General features: G+C 49.1%; 1 protein-coding gene across 2 annotated transcripts in view; it reads right to left on the bottom strand.

Annotated features, from left to right (window-relative positions):
- Positions 1–20,306, bottom strand: part of OXNAD1 (oxidoreductase NAD binding domain containing 1) — a 44,350-nt gene that overhangs the window by 13,294 nt on the left and 10,750 nt on the right. For both annotated transcript variants that reach the window (XM_052640888.1, XM_052640883.1), the window contains exon 5: positions 5,790–5,896. In XM_052640888.1, coding sequence (XP_052496848.1) covers positions 5,790–5,896 — 107 coding nt within the window. The remainder of the gene's footprint in view (positions 1–5,789; positions 5,897–20,306) is intronic.

Here is a 20,306-nt window from a genome sequence, read left to right as displayed (position 1 = left end):
GAAAAAAGAAAATATATATCCCCTTAAAAATATGCACACCAATGTTCACAGCAGCATTACTGATAACAGCCTAAAAGTTCCAAACAAGCTAAATGTTCTCCAACTGATGAACAGGTAAACAAAGGCGGCACGTTCGCAGGACGGAATGAAGTACTGAAGCACGCCACAGGCAGATGAGCAGCGAAACTGCATGAAGTGGAAGAAGTGACGTCGCTCAGCCATGTCCCACTCTGCGACCCCCTGCCAGGCCCCGGTGCCCAAGGGATTTTCCAGGCAAGAGTGCTGGAGTGGGTTGCCATTGCCTTCTCCAGGAGATCTTCCCGACCCAGGGATTGAACCCGGGTCTCCCGCACTGTAGACAGAGGCTTTACCGTCTGAGCCCCCAGGGAAGTCAGAGAACTGAGAGAAGTGCAGGAAGCTGGTCACGAAAAAGACCACACACTACAGAATTCCACTGACACAGCGTGTCCCGAACAGGAAATCCATGGAAGACAGGAACCAGAAGAGTGGGTGCCCACGGGTGAGGATGGGGAGTGAATGATAGTCAGGGCAGAGCTTCCTTCTGGGATGACAAGCATGTGCTGAAAGTTGACTGGCTGATCACCGCACAATTCTACAATATACTGTGAATTCAATTCTGTGAATATACTGGAAATCACTGAACTGTACCTTTTAAATGGTGAATTTTATGATACGTTTATCTTGATAAAAGAGTTTCCTAAATGTGAAAAAGAACCAACAAAAACTCTCTTGCTGGCATTGAATAGGCTGATGCAGCCTCCTAAATTCTGACAGTCTCACGTTGCCTTCTTCACTTCTAAGCACTCTCCTGGAGTGGAGAACTCTTGTGAGTTTCAAGCCCTCAATAATTGCACGCCACAAACTTTTTTTGGGTGAGGGTTCTAGGAAATGCAATAAATCTAGTCACATACCAAGGAAAGAGAAATTTACTACCGAGACCACAGAAAATTTCCATCCCCACGTCCAGGAAACTCATGTATCCATCAGAGCTGATCCTCAGCCATCGAAGGACAGACAGTATAATCAAAAAAAGGCGACAGTCTCATCCCCCGCCCTCGGGAGAAAAAAGCACTTGATATCCTCTCCTGATCTGATCTATAGCCTTAGAAGCTGTTCTCTTCTCAACTCTGGCCTTAGGTACCTGGTCATGTTTTAGTCTTAGAAAACAAGTTCTGGGCAGGAAGTGCTCCAGAAAAGGTCCCCAGGTTATTTCTGCCTGTATTCACTTCCTTCTTTCCCACGAATAATTTCCCTTCCATTTCAGACAAGACACAAATTTTTAAAGACCGCTGCTACACGCTGTCAGAGAAGAGGTGAATGGCGTTTCCAGAGCGTCTGTTTAAAAAACTGACCTCCGAGCTGACTTCGCTGCTTTATTTCCTGAACTATAGCGCCCTCTGCTGCTTGATGCTGATAGAGACCTTCTTCTCCGGTACCTGAGGGGGAATCCCTCTTCTCTAGGAACTCTGGAAACCCTCCACCTTTAGGGAGAAGGGCTCCTTCATGAAACGCTGCAGAAGAACCGCATCTGAATAGGCTTAAGAAGATATCACAATGCATATTTAGTGAGACATCCTTCCAAGAAAGAGTGAGTTTTAGACACACACACACACTCACGCACACACCGTTAAAAATGCCGTCCTTCACAGCGAGTACATGAAGAGCAGAGGGAAAGGGCCTCGTTGCAGCGAAGCATGCGTGTCCGCGTCTACGGTGGCACAGGCAGCCTCGTCCCGCCCCAGGGCCCAGCACACAGCGGGCACACGGGCTGCAGCCGAGGGACCCTGCGTCACCCTGAGATCCCCACTCTCAGCCGCCCAACTCGGCACAGGCAGCCAGCCCATCTGCCAGCCATGTACAGGCGCAGGGGCCGGTGCTGGCAGTAAAGACGCAAGTCTGTCTTGGTTCCTGCCCTCACAAACCTCCCTCATGGGAGGAAGATTAACTGATGGCTCAGCAGGCAAAGAATCTGCCTGAAATAAAGGGGACACAGAAGACCCCTTGGGTCTGACCCAATCCCTGGGTCAGGGAGATCCCCTGGAGGAGGAAATGGCAACCCACTCCAGTATTCTTGCCCAGAGAATGCCATGAACAGGGGAGCTGGGTATGCCACAGTTCAGAGAGTCGCAGAATCAGACACGACTGACCACTAGCATGAAAGAATCCGCTTGGGAGAGAGAAGGCAGCGTCACCTGCAATGCGTCTGGAAGCGCTCGTGCTTAGCGCAGACACCTGCGTAGCTCCAACATGTGATCCTGATGTTATCAGGGAAATAGAAAGCTACCGCATTTCATTTTTTAAAAAATCTGCTGGGGGGTGGGTGGGACATGCGGAGGGGAGGAGAGGAGAGGAAAAAGAAAGCAGTTAATTCCACCAGGGATGGAGGCATCAGGAAAGACTTCACAGAGGAGTCCTGAAAGGCAGTGCTCATCAGACAGGCTGTGGAGGAGGACACCACCTGCCCAGAGACTCCCAGGAACGCGGCACCGCCTCCACGTGGGCCTGAGTCGGGGCTGTGGCGCCGCCGCGCTTACGTTTGCAGTGCAGCTGCCCCGCTGGCAGGCGGCGGAGAGTCCTAGTTCTTTAACCTGGCTCCTCTCACCTCCTTACCCCGAGCACTTTCAAGCGTGAAATCCTGTTATCTCATATGAAGTCAGAGACACAGCTTGCCCCACGCAGAAATGCATCGCCTGCTCCCCGGTGTGTTCTGCACACAGCCCGGGCGTGCAGCGGGCACCGGCGGCGTGCGCCTGCCCACTCCTCGCAGGCCGGCTGCTCTTCCCACAGCAGCCTCGGTGCACAGGAGGCTGGCAAGGAGCTCAGTCTGTCCCCAGGACCCCACGGACACTCCTCACAGGGGACCTCACCAGCACGCATGCTCTCTGACGGCCTGAGCAAAGCACTGGCTACAACAGACACCCAAAACAAACGCATAAACCCCAGGCACTGTGCCAAATGCCTGCCATATCCTACAACACCGAAGTGTTACTCTTTCCTCTTCAAGGACATGGAAACCAAAGCCCCGAGCAAAAAGGAAGCCGCCCACCTTGCAGAGCAGCAGGTGGAAGGCAGGGTGGCAGGTGGAAGGCAGGGCGGCAGGTGGAGGGCAGGGCGGCAGGTGGGAGGGCAGGGCGGCAGGTGGAAGGCAGGGCGGCAGGTGGAAGGGCAGGGCGGCAGGTGGGAGGGCAGGGCGGCAGGTGGAAGTCAGGGCGGCAGGTGGAAGGGCAGGGCGGCAGGTGGAAGGCAGGGCGGCAGGTGGAAGGGCAGGGCGGCAGGTGGAAGGCAGGGCGGCAGGTGGAAGGGCAGGGCGGCAGGTGGAAGGCAGGGCGGCAGGTGGAAGGGCAGGGCGGCAGGTGGGAGGGCAGGGCGGCAGGTGGAAGGCAGGGCGGCAGGTGGAAGGGCAGGGCGGCAGGTGGAAGGCAGGGCGGCAGGTGGGAGGGCAGGGCGGCAAACTGGGACGCATGACACAGACCCCGGGTCGCACCCGCCCATAGCACCGACACCCTGGGTACACTGAACCTGGCAGCCCCGGGCACTCACCAGCACCCAGGGGCACTGAACCTGGCAGCCCCGGGCACTCACGGGCGAGGGGAGACTGTTGGGGCCATGCCCAGCTCCATCCTTCCCCCCTCAGTCGGGGGAACTCCAATCAAGGTCCAGAGCAGGATTTCCCAGGGAGCTGTGTGCTAAGCCGTGAGCTCCTGGTGGGAGAAGCCGGGAAGGTTCAGCCCTGCTCGTGGGGGAAACTGGTCTGAAGTTCTCCCTTTCTCTCTGGATGGGATGGCGTGAGATCTGAGAGCTGTCTCCCAGTACAGGAACCCCAGCAGCCAACAGCCCCGGAGCACCACCCCTGGTCTAGGCTGTGAGTGTCCACCCGAGGGTCAGGGCCCAAGGCCGCAGAGCGTGCACTCGCGCACTCAGAGGCGGCTCTGTGCCTCCCCTCGGAGCCTGGCAGGTGTCGGCGGGGACCACCAGTCCAGAGTCCGGGGACGAGGGGTCACGGCTCCAGCAGCTCTCTCTCCGACCACCCCAACCCCGTGAGCGTACGGCAGCCCCCTCCTCTCTCCCCCCGAGTGCCACGTGGGGTGACGGGCCAGCCAACCATCTTAGAGAGCCTGCGAGCAAGCCGCCCCAGCGACGGTGCCGACGGAGCAGTGCCCACCACCTCGGTAACCACCAAGTCACACGGCCAAAGAGCTCACAGCGTCCAGAGCCGTGCGGAGAGGCGGTGTGAAGGCAGCAGCCTTCTCAGGAAGACGGTCGACGCCAGGGACGAGGGACCGACTCGCCTGGCAGGGAAACACGGGCCAGCTGGAGCAGACCCCGCCCCGCCGCGGCATGCACTGAGCCAGCGCCCGCGCGGATGGGGCTACGAGAGCCATCCAGTGACGCGGCGGACGCGGCGCCACCCCGGGGAGTCTTCCGCTGAGGCTCAGGGGGAGACCCTATTTCTGTGCATATCGCTAGGAGATGATGACGTTTTCTTACCATACTCGCACGCACACCGCGGGAGCAGCAGGATAACCAAGGCACAGCTTTCTCTAATCGGGACACCAGGGTCAGAGTCGGCACCATTCCAAGCGGAAGGCACACAGATAACTGTGTGCACAGGACACAAACGCCTCCCCGAGGGAAACTCTGGAAAGGCAGATCCTTATAAATGGACTTTGCACTTTTCAATGCAATAACTGCTAAACTAGTTTTGAAGGGTAAAAACGTTGCCAACCCCCCCTCGAAACAGCCCAAATGCACTTAATATGTATCACTGAACATGTGCAAAGATTGCAGTAAATTGCTTCACAAGCGCAAATTATTGCAATCAGCATCTTGTTTTCTGGTTCTAAATTCAAAGCAAACTATTAACACAAGCCTGCTAACTCTTGCTATTATCACACATCCTCCTCCTAACAAAACCACATTTCCAGATGGACTGCCAAAATTAGTCAAGTGGCTCCTAAGAAAGACGACCAAGATTGACATGCCAGAAACTCATTTAGAAATGAAAGCTGGATTTAAATAAAGGAAACAGACACCCAAACACACCTTTCCTAAGGAAATACGGGTTGCATTCTTTACTATCCAAATTCCACAGCCGCTCAGTGAGGCCCTTCGCAGGAACACTGGGACAGCTGGGCTGCTCCCCGTCAGCATACTGACCAGCCCTCGGCCATGAGCACAACGCGGGCTGGGTCCAATGCGGGGGGAGGGTCCTGCTAACAAATTCAGCAAAAGCTATTTCAACTCAACCCAGACAAGGCGTGAAGATTGCAGAATTCAGGAGAGAAGGTGGGCGCCTCTGTGACAAGACTGGTTGCCATAACCAGTTTCAGACTTCTGCGTTTACTAGGCGTTTGACATAAAGGCTGATTTTTTAGGAATGTATCCACCCCCAGCAACACGTAAGGGAAGCAGAGGAGACGACTGCAGTGCACTCTATTGGCAGCCAGGCCTGCGGAGCAGAACCAGCTGTCAGAGTTGTCGGGTCCGGACTACGACTCACCGCTCTGTCTCCCGCTGGAAACTCAAGGCAGCAACGTTCATCTACAGCTGAGAGGCTCCGGGGCTCAGAACCAAGGTGGGCCCTGAGGCTAGGAAAGGAGTCAGGTTCTCCATGCCAGGAAGAGGCTCAGGCTGAAGGGAGACACCCTAGAATTCCTCTTCCCCGGGAGCAACAGCAGTCACAGAAGTCCTTCCGAGAAGGAAAAAGCAGCTCTGATGTCTGATGGCACCTTGACCACACATGCTAAAAAAACAGAAGAGCCACTTACCACTGGCCGGCCTTAAAAGAAAAGTCTTTATCCGCAATGAGCAGGCGGAGCCTCTTCACCGACAGGGACTCGCTGGCTACTCCACACACCTTGGCTGCCGAAACGACCTGGAACCAAAAGATGATGCTGCCTGAGGTTCCATTCAGTTCAGTCACTCATTCATGTCCGACTCTTTGCGACCCCATGAATCGCAGCACACCAGGCCTCCCTGTCCATCACCAACTCCCGGAGTTCACTCAGACTCACATCCATAGGGGTGCTCAACTCAGAAACAAACTGGCTTTCTAGTAACTGCATTTTTTTTAACTCTACAAAGATGTGGTTTTCAAAAATTGTAAAACAAGGTAAAGCATACTTTGCTTCAGAATTCTACCTACCACCAGATGAACAAACTTCAATTATTTGGGGAGACTTGCTATCATACTCATTGAATTTTATTCTGCGTATAAAAACTGTCTCTTGAGGGGACTGTTTAACAAGCGCGTATTTGCTGAGTGTGCAGCGTGCGCCAGCACCGGGCTGGGCGCTCTGGAAAGAGTGGTCCCCCCCACCCCCCCCCGCTCCCCGCCAGCCCCGTGAGGGCCTGCCTGCAGCCTGACCGCTCTGGAGCAAGCACGCTAATGAGAGCCATGGTCAGCCACAAGCCTGTGTTTGTCCTAAGCCTGCCTAAGTCCAAGTCACGCTGATTTCAGAAATGAAAAGCAAACACTTAGAAACTTTGTGTTTAGCAATTTCGAAGAGTAAACTGTGTCTCTGTTGACTCTGACAACAGACAACAAATTGGGTGTGTGCTCCCTGTGTCTCTGTTTCCTTCATTTATCTTTTCCAGCTCATTTTTATTGTCTTTTACAAGATATAAACAGTTCACAACCTTCAAACAGCGACGAAAACAGCCTTTTGCTACAGGCCGCTAGAGAAGCACTGCTTTAAATGACGCGTCTGATTTTCAGAAAATCCTAAAAAGGCCTGAGTCAGGCTCTCTTCAGTTCAGTGTCATCCACGCCCCACGTTCCTCAAGCTCCACATGGTTCTACTTCCGACATTCCTTGTTTCTTCCTCCTCCCAGAGCTGGGACTTCTTCACAACAGGAGAGAGAAGACAGTAAGACTCCCCACCTCCTACCGCTCTGGGCTCCACTTCTGGCAGCAAATCCCACCAGCAGCAGGTGTTCAAATACAGCCTTTCTGCCTGTTACCTTCTCAGCTCCACCAGGGGGCGCCCCGGGGCTCGGTCAAGGTCAGGGGGCCTCCCTTCCTAACGGGAGTTTCAGTTCAGTCGCTCCATCATGTTCGACTCTGCAACCCCATGGACCGCAGCACGCCAGCCCTCCCTGTCCATCACCAACTCCCAGAGTCCACCCAAACTCATGTCCGTCGAGTTGGTGATGCCATCCAACCATCTCACCCTGTCATCCCCTTCTCCTCCCGTCTTCAATCTTTCCCAGCACCAGGGTCTTTTCCAATGAGTCAGTTCTTCGCATCAGGTGGCCAAAGTATTGGAGTTTCAGCTTCAACATCAGTCCTTCCAACGAATGTGACCTCATCCAGCCCCTTTTCTCCAGTAGGACCAAGTCTAGTCAAACGAGCAGTGGGAGACAACTCCTAAAATTCCACAGAAAGTTCTCCAGATGCTGGTGGTCTCCCCGACTGCAAAGCACCTCTGAAAAGGTGCTGGCTTTCTCATGCTCCTGTAAAACCCCCACCACTGAGGACCTTTCTCAGCGTTCTCACCAGCCGTCTCTCCTGTCCCTGAGAGCAAGTCAGGTTGGTCTGCCCTGCGGAGCCTCTGCCTGCGCCTCTGTGATCCCAGCCTCACTCACCCTGCCTGGAAGGCCACCTCACTCAGCTCCCACCAGCCTTCCCCCACGTCCAGCCTGAGCCCCAGATCCTCCAACTCATCAGACACAATGCCCGATGCTAGCGGCCCCTCCTCTACAGCTCAGCCGACAAGACGAAGCGGCAGAGGATGGCTGTTTGCAGCCAGGGCCCCACAGCCACAGTGCAGCTGCCGCAGCCTGGCTCCACCATGGGCCAGCCGTGTGAGCCTGGGCACACATGTGAGCCTGGCCCCTCAGCTCGGTGACAGGAACAGTGTTCGCCCCTCACAGAGCTGGCGGGAGGGGCGCCTCATGCAAAGCCTTTGTGAGCAGCACTGCTGCCCCTGAGAAAGTGCTCAGTAAGCGTCGACTGTAGCTTACTACATTAATGGTAACGAGTCCACCAGTGTGTATCTGCCATGACAGGGCAATCTTATACTCGATCCATGCACCACTGCACAGGCCACACCATCGCTGCCGCCACACAGGGCCTCGAAGGCCGAGCACCCAACCCCAGGGGGCGGTTCTCACGGGCAGCCCGGTGGCCTTGGAACCACAGTCTCCACGTTATTTTGCTTAGAACCAACTTAAAAGCCATACTGTCTTTATTTTGGAAATCCAGACTTTAACCCCAGAATCTACTGACACTCTTCTATCCAACAAAACCGTCCCTGCTCCCGTGACGCTCTCGGTGCCCATGGTCACCTGGCTGCTGCCCTCCTGTGACTTCCCCCAGGGCTGGGGGGCATCTTCTCCGACAACCAAACTCAACGCCCCGGCTCAGTTCTCAGCCTCCCTGATCTCTCTGAATCGGACGCTTCTGACTTCCTCTGCACGTCCCAAGGCCTCCTCCTTGCCTGGGACATGGGACACAGAACTCCCCCGTCCCCCTGCCTCCCTGTCCTGGTCCCCCTGCCCCTTCTCTGCCCCTCCTCCCACTCCTCACCAAGAGCCTCACCCCTGCTCGCTCTGCCTCCGGGCCAAGGCCCTCGAGCACTCCCAAAGCTACTGTCCCTTCACCCCGACGCGGCACTCCTTTTCTGCCAACTGCCAGCTCACAGCTACACTCTCCGCGATGACAGCCAGCACCTGAGGGGCACCCAGTGCAGGAGCACTCCGGGTTCTGAGGCAGATGCTTAATGCACATTAATTCACGCAGCTAATACGGACAACCACATTCCACCCCAAGAGACAGGACTATTACCCTCCATTCTGCAGAAGAGCAAACAGAAAAGGTCGGTGATGTGCTCACGAGCACTCGGGCATGGCTGAGCCCAGAGTCACGCCCAGGTCTGCCCGGCCCTTGGCCGCCTGAGAGCTCTGTCCCAAAGGCAAAGTCACCGACACGCACGACTAAACCCACCACGCTCCTTCCTTCCACAACCCTTCTGGAGCCCAGGGCCTGGCCCCAGCGGGGCTGAGGTGGAGAAGGCTATGCCTCACTCAGGGGCCCTGCCAAAGCAGCCGCCTCCCGCAGCTGGGGCTTCCGTTCTGGGTCCACCTGGGACTCAGCATGTCAAACCCACATTGGGCACAGGCACACACAGCCTGGCTCATCCCGGAGCCAGCTCCATGAGCTCCCCTCACGCCTTCTCCCCCGGCTCACCCACCACCACCCTGAGCCAGGAATCCCACTCTTCTCGCCTGAACTTCTGTCGTTTCCGCCTGTCTATCCTACTTAGCACGTTTTATGTAAATGGAAATATTCATAAACATATCTTTTCCACACATAGACCACAAGCCTCCTGCAGGTAGGAGGAGACAGAACTGATATCTAGATCAACTCCCAACCTTAAGCACAGGGCTAAATGCACAGTTAAGAGTCAGCAAATATTTGCAGAATGGATCAAAACTCTTAACTCAAAGTGACCTAAAACTGGTTTCTAAAACAAAGGTTAGTAGAAATTCAGGAGCTTTTTATGGTCAAAACAGAAAGAAGAAAGGAGGTGGGAGACCGTTAAAGAAAGCCTGGCCTAGTTCATATTCAAAACACAGGAGAGGACGGGGAAGACTGGGATCTTTTCAGTGGGACAGGACTCTTCGTTTGCCACACGCTCTAAACATCTTATTACAAAGACAAGTAACAACGATCATCAGAGGACTCTCCATTACATGACTAATCTCAATTTTTTTTTAGGTTTACAAAAAAGAAACATTTGTCTTCATTATTTTCTTTCAGTTTGATAATCTGTGAAAACATAGCCAAGAGCTCGGTTATTTCACCCGTAACAGTTTAATGGGCTTCTGTCAGGTTCATTAAAACCTAGGTAAGTGCAAGCTTTAAACACATCCCAAAGAGTCACCTGGTGGCAGGGAAGTGACATTCATGTCATGGGCCGGGAGGGGTGGGGGGGGGTGGCGTGGAGGCGCAGAGAACCTGAGCTGAAACACAAGCTTGCTTGGTCAGCAAATGCCAGACCATGTAAAATACCATCAACAACAGTTTGCCAAAGTCCGAATAAAGAATTCAATGAAGAAGGGAAAGAAGTTACACCTCCTATTGGAAAGGTCCACTTTTCATTTGGATAGCCTTCATGAAAATGTCCCCAGATGCTTTTTGCCTCCTTATATTACTATAAAAGGCAACATTCCTGTGGCGATTAGTCTAAATAATCTGGGCAAAAATGCGAACTACCTTGCACAATCCCTGATTTTTAAACGTCTCCCTCTTAACATTTTATTTTCCCAATAGAAATACTGTTCACTATAAACAGAGTCCTGGTGACGCAGAGTGAAAAACACTAGCAAAATCTTTTTGAAGGCCACATCACTTTTATTCTAAAAACGATTTCATATAATTAGGATCTGTAATCATGGCTCTGGTTATATGTTATTCTTTCTCTACTTTTAGTGAAAAGGGAAAACGTGATGGAGAAACTATATATTTTAACACTTGTACTTGTTCTCATACTCAATGAACCAGAAGATTCCACAACTGAAACCTCAACCAGCAACGTCCTAAGTTAAAACACATGGCAGGAAATGAAGTTTCCCATAAAAAAACTCTTCTACTGTTCAACAAAATAACAAGCCAGCTCTCAGTAGCACACATTTTTCATGCTTTGACGGAGTCAGCACCTACAAGGAAATGCCATCCTACTGACTGAAAGGTTCTGTGGATGGTATTTTGAGGTTCCTGCTGCTACAGAAGTCTCTGCAGGAAACGGGCCTTTCTCTGGGAAACCCGGCTGTCTTCCCCCGTCCACGCCCATTCATTCTTTTGCTGGCTTAAAAAATGAGACCCAGCTAGGCCTGGAGACAACCTGAGACAAAAACAATCGGGGCAGAGAGCATTCCAGGGCTGAAGGAACATTCAGTCCTTGCCAAGGATAGTGTGTCATCTTACACATAAGGGCTCCAAGACCCAGAGACATGATTCCAACTGAGGCCGGAGCGACCTGATAGGCAGGAATCTGAGGACAAGAGGTGGGTTTGCGGAAGCTAATCACTGGCGAGCGAAGAGCGCACACTCTGCCACCTGCAGGACCTCGTCAGTGGCTGAGCCGCCAGCACCGCGGCCTCGTGTGAGCACGCACTCGCCCACTCCTCGCCAAGACTCTGCCGCCCACCGGACCGAGTCTGCTCTCTGCCCCGCAAGCCTTCCCTCTCTCTCAGGCAGCACCCTCTTCTCCCTCCGTCTCCATGACAACACACGCGCACAGGAGGAGACCGAGAGCAAACGCCCCCCAGAGAGCTCGCCAGGCGCTGCATGCACAGTAATTGACGCGATTGTCACCACAGCCCCAAGGAGCGAGTGTCACCAACACCCCCACTTTGCACGCGAGAAAACTGAGGTCCCAGAGCTGCTAAGCGGCAAAGCTGAGACTTGAACCCAGCCACTTGACTCCTGTGCTCCGCTTCTTTTCAAAACACAACACACAAAACAAGCCTCTCCCTTCATCGAGCTGTTACCCCACGTCTCTGCTCCCATCCACATAAAAAACTGAAGCACGGTCTACGGTCCTGGCTCCACTTTATTTCCCACTCGACTCCCCGCCACAGCCTGGCAGGCGTTCACACTCGGCGATGCACGGAAGGTGTTCACTCCGGCCGCCCGCCACCCACTGCACGACGCCCGGCGCTGGCCACTCGGCATCCCCGTGGCTGCCGCGCCCTCCAGGAAGCGCTCTTCCCGCCGGCTCCACCCACACCTGCTCATCACCCTCCCGCCGCGTTTCCTCCACTGGCCCGACCTCTTCTGTTTGAGACCTCTTCTGTTTGACCGCTAGATGTGGGCGCATGCCAGGCGGAGTCCCGCAAGCCCACCCCCTCCTCTCCACGAGGCTCACACTGGTCATCTCCAGCCGCCAACTCCAATCTCACACATTCAACTGCCGACTTCAGTTTCCATTTCAAACAACATAATCCGACACAGAACGCTTTTCTCTCTCAATGTTTCTCTTTTTCACTATGGAAAACTTCAAGCACATACAAAACCAGTAAAAACAGCATAATGAATCTCCATGTAGATTCAATGGCTGACGTGAGCTGACAAAGCTCATGACTGATCTCATCTCACCTGTAACTCCATCCACCTTCCACCTCCCACCCCAGGTCATCCCCAAACAGAGCCCCTTATTCCCTCCTCCAAACTTGTTCTAACAAGTATGTGCCACCACCATCATCTTCCCCGATTATCCAAACCCCAAAGCTGGAAGTCTCTGGCTCTCCCGCCCTCGTCTCTCTATGTGTACACCCCCACCCACCTGTGAATCCCATCAGCCCCACCCCAATCCCCACCGCCCTGCTCTAAGCCACCATCATGTCTTCCAGGACAGTCATGTCTGACTCTTTGTGACCACATGGACTGCAGCCAGCCAGGTGCCTCTGTCCATGGAATTCCCAAGCAATGCTGGAGGGGTTGCCACTTCCTTCTCCAGGAGACGTTCCAGACCCAGGGATTGAACCTGGGTTCCCTGCATGGCAGGCAGATTCCTTACCGTCTGAACCATCAAGGAAGCCCCCCAGTAGCCTCCAACTCGGTGTCAAAGCACAACAAAAGCAAAACAGAACCTCTGCAGGCCAGAAGAGAGTGGCATGATACACAACATTTAAAGTGACAACGGGGAAAACCCACAACCAGGAATACCCAGCCAGGCTCTCCTTTAGATCTGACAGAGAAATCAAAAGCTCTACAGATAAGCAAAAGCTGAAAGAATTCAGCACCACCAGACTGGCTTTACAACAAATACTAAAGGAACTTCTCTAAGTGGAAAAGGAAAGGCCACAACTAAAAACAAGAAAATGAGGGAATGGGGAGGCTCACTGGAAAAGACAAACACAGTAAAGGGAGGAAAAGCCCCCACACAAATACGACCTCAAAGCCAGTAATCATGAGGAGAGGAGGGCACAAGCGCATGGTATTTGAAACGCACATGTAATTACGAGACCAGCAACTTAGAACAATCATATATATACACATACAGACTGCTGTATCAAAACCCGATAACCGCAACTGAAAAATCTATAATAGATATACACACAAAAAAAGAAACAGGAATCCAAACACAACATTAAAGATAGTCATCATATCACAGAACAAAAGAGCAGCAAAGAAAGAAAAAAAAATCTACAAAAACAGATCAAAAACAATTAACAAGATGGCAACACAGTAAGTCTCCAACATACAAACCTTCAAGTTGTTAACTTTCAAACATGCAACATGCATTCAAATGTCCAATCATGTGAGTTCACATCTCTGTAAAAGTTATCTGTAAAAGCTGGATGCCTAGGTTAACTTTGTTGGACTGACAAACTGGACTTATGAACGCACTCCCAGAATGCACCTCATTCACATGTAGGAGACTGACTGTAAGAACATATATAAATGATAATTCTCTTATATGTAAATGAATTAAATATTTCAACCAAAAGACACAGACTGGCTGAATGGATACAAAAACAAGACCCATATATATGCTGTCTACAAGAGACCCAATTCAGATCTAGTGATACACACAGACTGAACATGCAGGGATGGAAAGAGAGATTCTGCACAAATGGAAATCAAAAGAGAGCTGGAGTAACAATACTCAGATCAGACGAAATGGACTTTAAAATAGAGACTGTTAGAAGAGATAAAGAAGGACACTCTGATCTTTGAAAAAGGACAAAATGATCAAAGAATCAATCCAAGAAGAAGATGTAACAATTGTAAACATGTGTGCCCAGCACACCTCCACATATAAGGCAAATGTTAACAAAAAGTGAGAATTGACAATAACGCCATAATAGTTACATCAATGAACAGATCATCCAGACAGAATAAAAGAACACAGACCTTAAATGACACATTAGATCAGATGGACTTCAGTGGTATTTATAGAGCATTCCATCTGAAAGTAGCAAGGTTCAAATGTACATGGAACACTCTCCAGGACAGCTCACATGCGAGGCCACAAAGCAAGCCTCAGTAAATTTAAGAGAACTGAAATCATATCAAGTAATTTTTCCAACCACAACATTATGAGATTAGAAATCAATTACAAGGAAAAAAAACTGCAAAAAACATAAACATGTGGAGACTAAACAATAAGCTACTAAACCACCAATGAATCACTGAAGATATCAAAGAGATTAAAAAATACCTAAGAACAAGTGAAATGAAGACACAGCCATCCAAAACCTGTGGGGTGCAGCAAAAGCAGTCCTAAGAGATGAGCTCACAGCACCACAAGCCCAGCTGAGGGGTCAGGACCCACAGAGAACCTAGCCTGACATCTGAAGATGAGCTTACCGCACCACAAGCCTTGCTGAGGAATCAGAAAACTCACAAATAATCTAACCTTACATCTGAAGCAACTAGAGAAAGAGGTCAAACAAAACCCAAAGTTAGTAGAAAGAAAGAAGTCATAAAGATTGGTGCAGAAATGAAATAGAGACAAAGAAAATACAAAAATCAATAAAACTAAAAGCTGATTTCCTGAAAAGATAAACAAAATTGATAAACCTTTAGCAAGACTCATCAAGAAAAAAGGGAGAGAACCTAAATCAATAAAATTAGAAATGTCGAAGAAGTTACTACTGACATCACAGAAATACAAAGGACCATAAGAGACTACTACAAACACACTATATGCCAATAAAATGGACAGCCTGGAAGAAATGGACAAGTTCTTAGAAAGGTATAATTTCCCAAAAGTGAACCAGGAAGAGAGAGAGAATATGAACAAACCAATTACAAGCACTGAGACTGAAACTGTGATTTAAAAAGTCCCAACAAAGAAAACTCCAGGACCAGATGGCTTCACAGGCAAATTCTATCAGATACTTAGAGAAGAGTTAACACCAATCCTTCTGAAACGATTCCAAAATAATTGCAAAGGAAGGAATACTTCCAAACTCATTCTATAAGGCCACCATCCCCCTGATTTCAAAACTAGACACAAATACCACAAAAAGAAGAAAATTACAGGCCAACATCCCTGATTGGGATGAAAAAAAATTTTTGCATAGATGCAAAAATTCTCAACAAAATACTAGCAAACTGAATCCAACAATCCATTAAAAGAATCACACACCACGACCAAGTGGGATTTATCCCAAGGATGCAAGAATTTTTTAACACGTCATTGACAAGAGGAGTACTAATGCGTCGTTTGTTACCGGAATGTTATTGACCACCATGTTTCAATATTCACCTACATAATAAATCACTGGCTACAAGCATCAATTTCTGCAAAAACCCCTGATCACTGTTTTAATATCCACTAATCAATCAGTGTGACATACCACATTAACAAATTGGAGAATAAAACCATAGGACCATTTCAGTAAGTGCAGAAAAAGCTTTTGATAAAATTAAACATCCATTTATGATAAAAACTCTCCAGAAAGTGGGCTTACAGGGAACCCACCTCAACATAATAAAGGTCACACATGACAAACCCACAACTAACATCATACTCAACAGCGAAAAGCTGAAAGCACTTCCCTCTAAACTTGGTGGCAACACACAGAGGCCCACCCTTGCCACTTTCATTCAACATACTTTTGGAGGTCCCAGTCGCTGCAATCAGAGAGGGGAAAAAGGGAGGGGGGTCCACACTGGAAAAGAAGTAAAACTGTTGCTGTTTGGTGATGACATTACACGATACATAGAAAACCCTAAAGATGCGAGCAGAGAACAGCCAGAGTTCAGCAGCGAATTAAGTCAGGTTGTAGATACAAAATTAATACAAGAAATCTGCTGCATTCCTATACACTAACAATCAAAGATCAGAAAGAGAAAGGAAACAACCACAGTCACGATCCCATCAAGAAGAATAAAACCCCGAGGAATAAACCTACCTGAGGAGACAGAGGACTTGTGCTCAGAAAACTACAAGACGCGGACGAAAGAAACCAAAGATAGAGACACACCCTGTTCCCAGGCTGGAAAGATCAGTGCTGTCAAAATGACTATGCTAACCAATACAATCTACAGATTCAGTGCAATCCCTATCAAAGTATCAATGGCATTTTCCACAGAACTAGAACAAAAAAATGTTTTAATTTGTATGGAAACACAAAAGACGCCGAAGAGCCAAAACAATCTTGAGGAAGTAAAGTATAGCTGGAGAAATCAGACTCATGATTTCAGACTATACTACAAAGTTACAGTCATCAAGAGTAAGGTACTGGCATAAAAACAAACATATAAATCAACAGAACAGGATTGAAAGCCCCAAAAGAAACCCATGGACCTATAGTCAATTAATCTATGATGGAGGCAAAAATAGATAATGGAGAAAAGATGGTCTCTTCAATAAGTGGTGCTTGAAAAACTGGACAGCTACATGTAAAAAAATTAAATTTAAATGTTCCCAAAGACCACACACAAAAATAAACTCAAAATGAATCAGAGACTTAAAAGTAAGACTGGACACTATAAAACTCCTAGAGGAAAATATATGCAGGACACTCTTTGACATAAATTATAGCAGTATCTTACTGGATCCATCTCCTAGAGTAATAGAAATAAAAACAAAAATGAACAAATGTGGCCTAATTAAACTTAAAAGCTTTTGCAAAGCAAAGGAAACCATAAACAAAATGAAAAGACAACCTACAGAATGGGAGAAAAAAATTGTAAACAATGAAACCAACAAAGGATTAATCCCCAAAATATACAAACAGACTACACAGCTCAAATCAAAAATCAAACAACCCAATCAAAAACTGGGCAGGAGATCTAAACAGACACTGCTCCAAAGAAGATATACAGATGGTCAACAAACATATGGAAAGATGCTCAACAACGCTCGTTATTAGAGAAACGCAGATCAGAACCACCAGGGACTTCTCTGGTGGTCCAGTGGGAATCTGCCTTTCAATGCAAGGGACACAGGTTTGATCCCTGGCCATGCAACCCAATGGCTACAGCAGTCAAGACATGGCAGCAACCTAAATGTCCATCAACGGGTGAACGGACAAAGAAGATTTGGTACATATATAAATAATACGTGTGTGTGTGTGTGTGTGTGTGTGTGTGTGTGTGTGTGTGTGTGTGTGTGTGTGATGGAATATTACTCAGCCATAAAAAAGAATGAAAAATGCCATTTAAAGCAACATGGATGGGCCTAGAGATTATCATATGAACTGAAGCCAGAGAGAAAAAGACAACTAGCATATGGTATCAGTTATATGTGGAATCTAAAAAAAATGATACAAATGAACTTATTTACAAAACAGAAAGAGACTCACAGAAATAGAAAATACTCATGGTTACCAAAGGCAGAGGGGCAGGAATAAGTTAGGAGTTAGGGATTAAGATATACATACTACTATATATAAAACAGATAATCAACAAGGACCTACTGTATAGCGCAGGGAACTATACTCAACATTTTGTTAATAACTTATGAGTGAAGAGTCTGAAAAGACACACACATATGTAAGTGTGCGTGTGTATAACTGAATCACTGTGCTGTACACCAGAAGCTAATGTAGTACTGTCGATCAATTATACTTTGATAAAAATAAACTTAATTTTTAAAAAAAGAAAGGGAGGGAGAAGGATTAATACATTAGAATTAATCAGCCACACAGAATCAGCTTCTTCTGACCACTGAGAATCTGAGATGAGGAACCTTATCTATCGTTTTCAACACTGCAGCCCCAGGACCTAGCCTGAGGCTGCTGCTGCTGCTAAGTCGCTTCAGTCGTGTCCGACTCTGTGCGACCCCATAGACGGCAGCCCCCCAGGCTCCCCCGTCCCTGGGATTCTCCAGGCAAGAACACTGGAGTGGGTTGCCATTTCCTTCTCCAATGCATGGAAGTGAAAAGTGAAAGTGAAGTCGCTTAGTCGTGTCCGACTCTTAGCGACCCCATGGACCGCAGCCCACCAGGCTCCTCCATCCATGGGATTTTCCAGGCAAGAGTACTGGAGTGGGGTGCCTAGCGTCTGGTACATTTCTCAAAGTAAAACATAAGGATTAGTAAGTTTAAAATTCTTTCATTACCAGAATGTCCCAGTAATTGATGAAAAGGTCTTGCTCAGAGGCCAGCCCTGTGTAGAGGCCAAGCAGGGAGTGGCTCCTGGGGTGAAAGCTTGGTCTTGCGTGGATACTCCTTACTGCACTGCAGGACCTCTGCTCTCATCTCCCTGACATCTCTAAGGCTACCCAGACTGCTTACACTGGATCCTTAAGAGGAAAACACGTGCACCCGAGCTCAGAGCTCAGCTTCCTGCGTCAGCAGGACTCTACAGGCCCCGGGTAAGAGGTGTCACTGTCACGGGATGGCCATTCAGGGGATCCTGCAGAGGGGACCCCGGGAGTACAGAAGGGACGCTCCTGGCAGGGTGAGGGCCCCGTTCTGGACGCAGAGTCCCAGGGACCAGGAATCAGACGCAGGGCTTCCCTCTGGCTCCAGGCTCTGGCCCCTGTGCGGAAGAGGCAGAGGCCACGCTACCCTTAGGCTGCCTCCCAGGCTGGAGCTGCCGGGAAATGACACGTGGGGAGTTCTGTGAAGTGCTCTCACCAAATGGCAGCGCCAGCAGATGAGGCAACGAGGACGTGATCCGGCCAGGCCTGAGGAGCCAGTGGTGCCCACGTGCCCGAGTTGAGGGCCTGCTCTACGGCGGGGGGCTGCCCTCTGGGGGTGTGGGCGAGGCCCTGGTCACCTCAGACGGCGGAGACCACCTGACACCGCGGAGGTCACGGCTCCTGACACCCCCAGGCTTTACCCAGCCCCCTGCCCCCAGCTTCTGCTCTCCTTCTTCTGTGTGGAGGAGTGGAGAGGAGAGGAGGGGCCGCTGGAAAAAATCCGCCCCAGCTCCCTGCAAGCGATGCCACAGCTGGAATTGCCCCACAAATCTGACTTCTGCGCGTTAAAACTCTCAGCTGTTCAATCACACTAACGGAGCTTACACTGACTTTCTGTCGCGTTTTCTTCAACTTGGCTCAAAATAACCTCTCACCAGTCTCAATAGTTTTGTCCTGGCAAATTCTGAAATGCTACTCTAACTGAGGGACTGGCAAACTACAATCAAACCACGGGCCAGATCCGGGTGTCCTGGTAAACACCACCTCACTGGAAAGCAGCCCCAGCGATCTGCGCGCAGGCTGCCCAGGGCCATCCTCACACAACAAAGGCAGAGTTCTGCGGCTGTAACCAAGACAGCCCGGCCCTGGAAGCCTGAAACACTCACTGTTGGGCCCTTTAAGGAAGGCTGCCAAACTCAACTCTAATTCTACCTGCCTCAAAATGCAACAGAAAAAAGGATAGTCCGAGCTGCTACAGAAACTGCTTTTTCTTCAAAACTGGCAAGGTTTCACTTTTCAAAAAAGAATTCTAACAAATATCACACTTACAGAATCAGCACTTTTGTGTGTTGAACAAACCAAAAAAAGTAGTATTTTCAGATTTATCATCAGTGGGAAAAGCATATTTTCCTACACATCCTCCTCAAAAACACACAGGCTTAAAGCTGAATTCACAAATATACCACTCTTGGTCCCAAAGCAATTTTCTGAAAGTAGAATAAGCTTGAAAAGTGGAGCCTAAATAATGCTCTCTTATATTAAACTCTATTATTAACACTAAAAATTAAACTGTAACAACAATACAATTTCTGACCATGTTTCTAGAAGTGGATAATCCTTCTTTATATAAAATACATAGTTTTTTAACCATTAGTTTAAAAATACCTATAAAACTAAGCTAAACACAATCCAAGTATTTGAAGAATCATTCAAAAGAAAAATCAAATATCTAATTATGTTTTTAAAAGAAAATGGGGTTACTCACGGAGGTAAAGGGTGAGGATCCTTTATTTCCCAGCCCGTGACACCCCTTCGGGTTGGTGGATTAGCCCTTCCATGGTCTGAATATGGAGGAAAAAATCTGCACATGGGAAGGTAACGAGAGCTCATTCACCTTCCTTTCTCAGATGTTAGTGCTTTCTCCCTTTTGATGAAATAAGAAGTTGTTCTAAAGTAGGGATAACAACAAGGACTTTGAGACATGGTGCCAAAAAAGAAAGAAAAGGCAAGCTACTCATAAAATGTAGGCTCTAAAGGAAGATCTCTTCCTAAAATAGCACCCTAAACCTTATGCCTGTGAGGCCAGTTCCCTCCGTTGCTACAACACTCCCTTCATCAGAAACAAATCCATCCATTCTGAGTTTAAAGGGAATGACTGGAGTATTTGGCTATCATCTTTTCAAATCACTTGTCCCAAGTCACATTTGGAGAAGTTCTGGACAGAAATATAACAAA

The sequence above is a fragment of the Budorcas taxicolor genome, chromosome 1 (genome assembly GCF_023091745.1).
Source record: "Budorcas taxicolor isolate Tak-1 chromosome 1, Takin1.1, whole genome shotgun sequence".
In the NCBI taxonomy this organism is placed as follows: domain Eukaryota; kingdom Metazoa; phylum Chordata; class Mammalia; order Artiodactyla; family Bovidae; genus Budorcas; species Budorcas taxicolor.
Note: the sequence above shows the minus strand (reverse complement) of the source record. Positions and strands in the feature narration are given on the sequence as shown.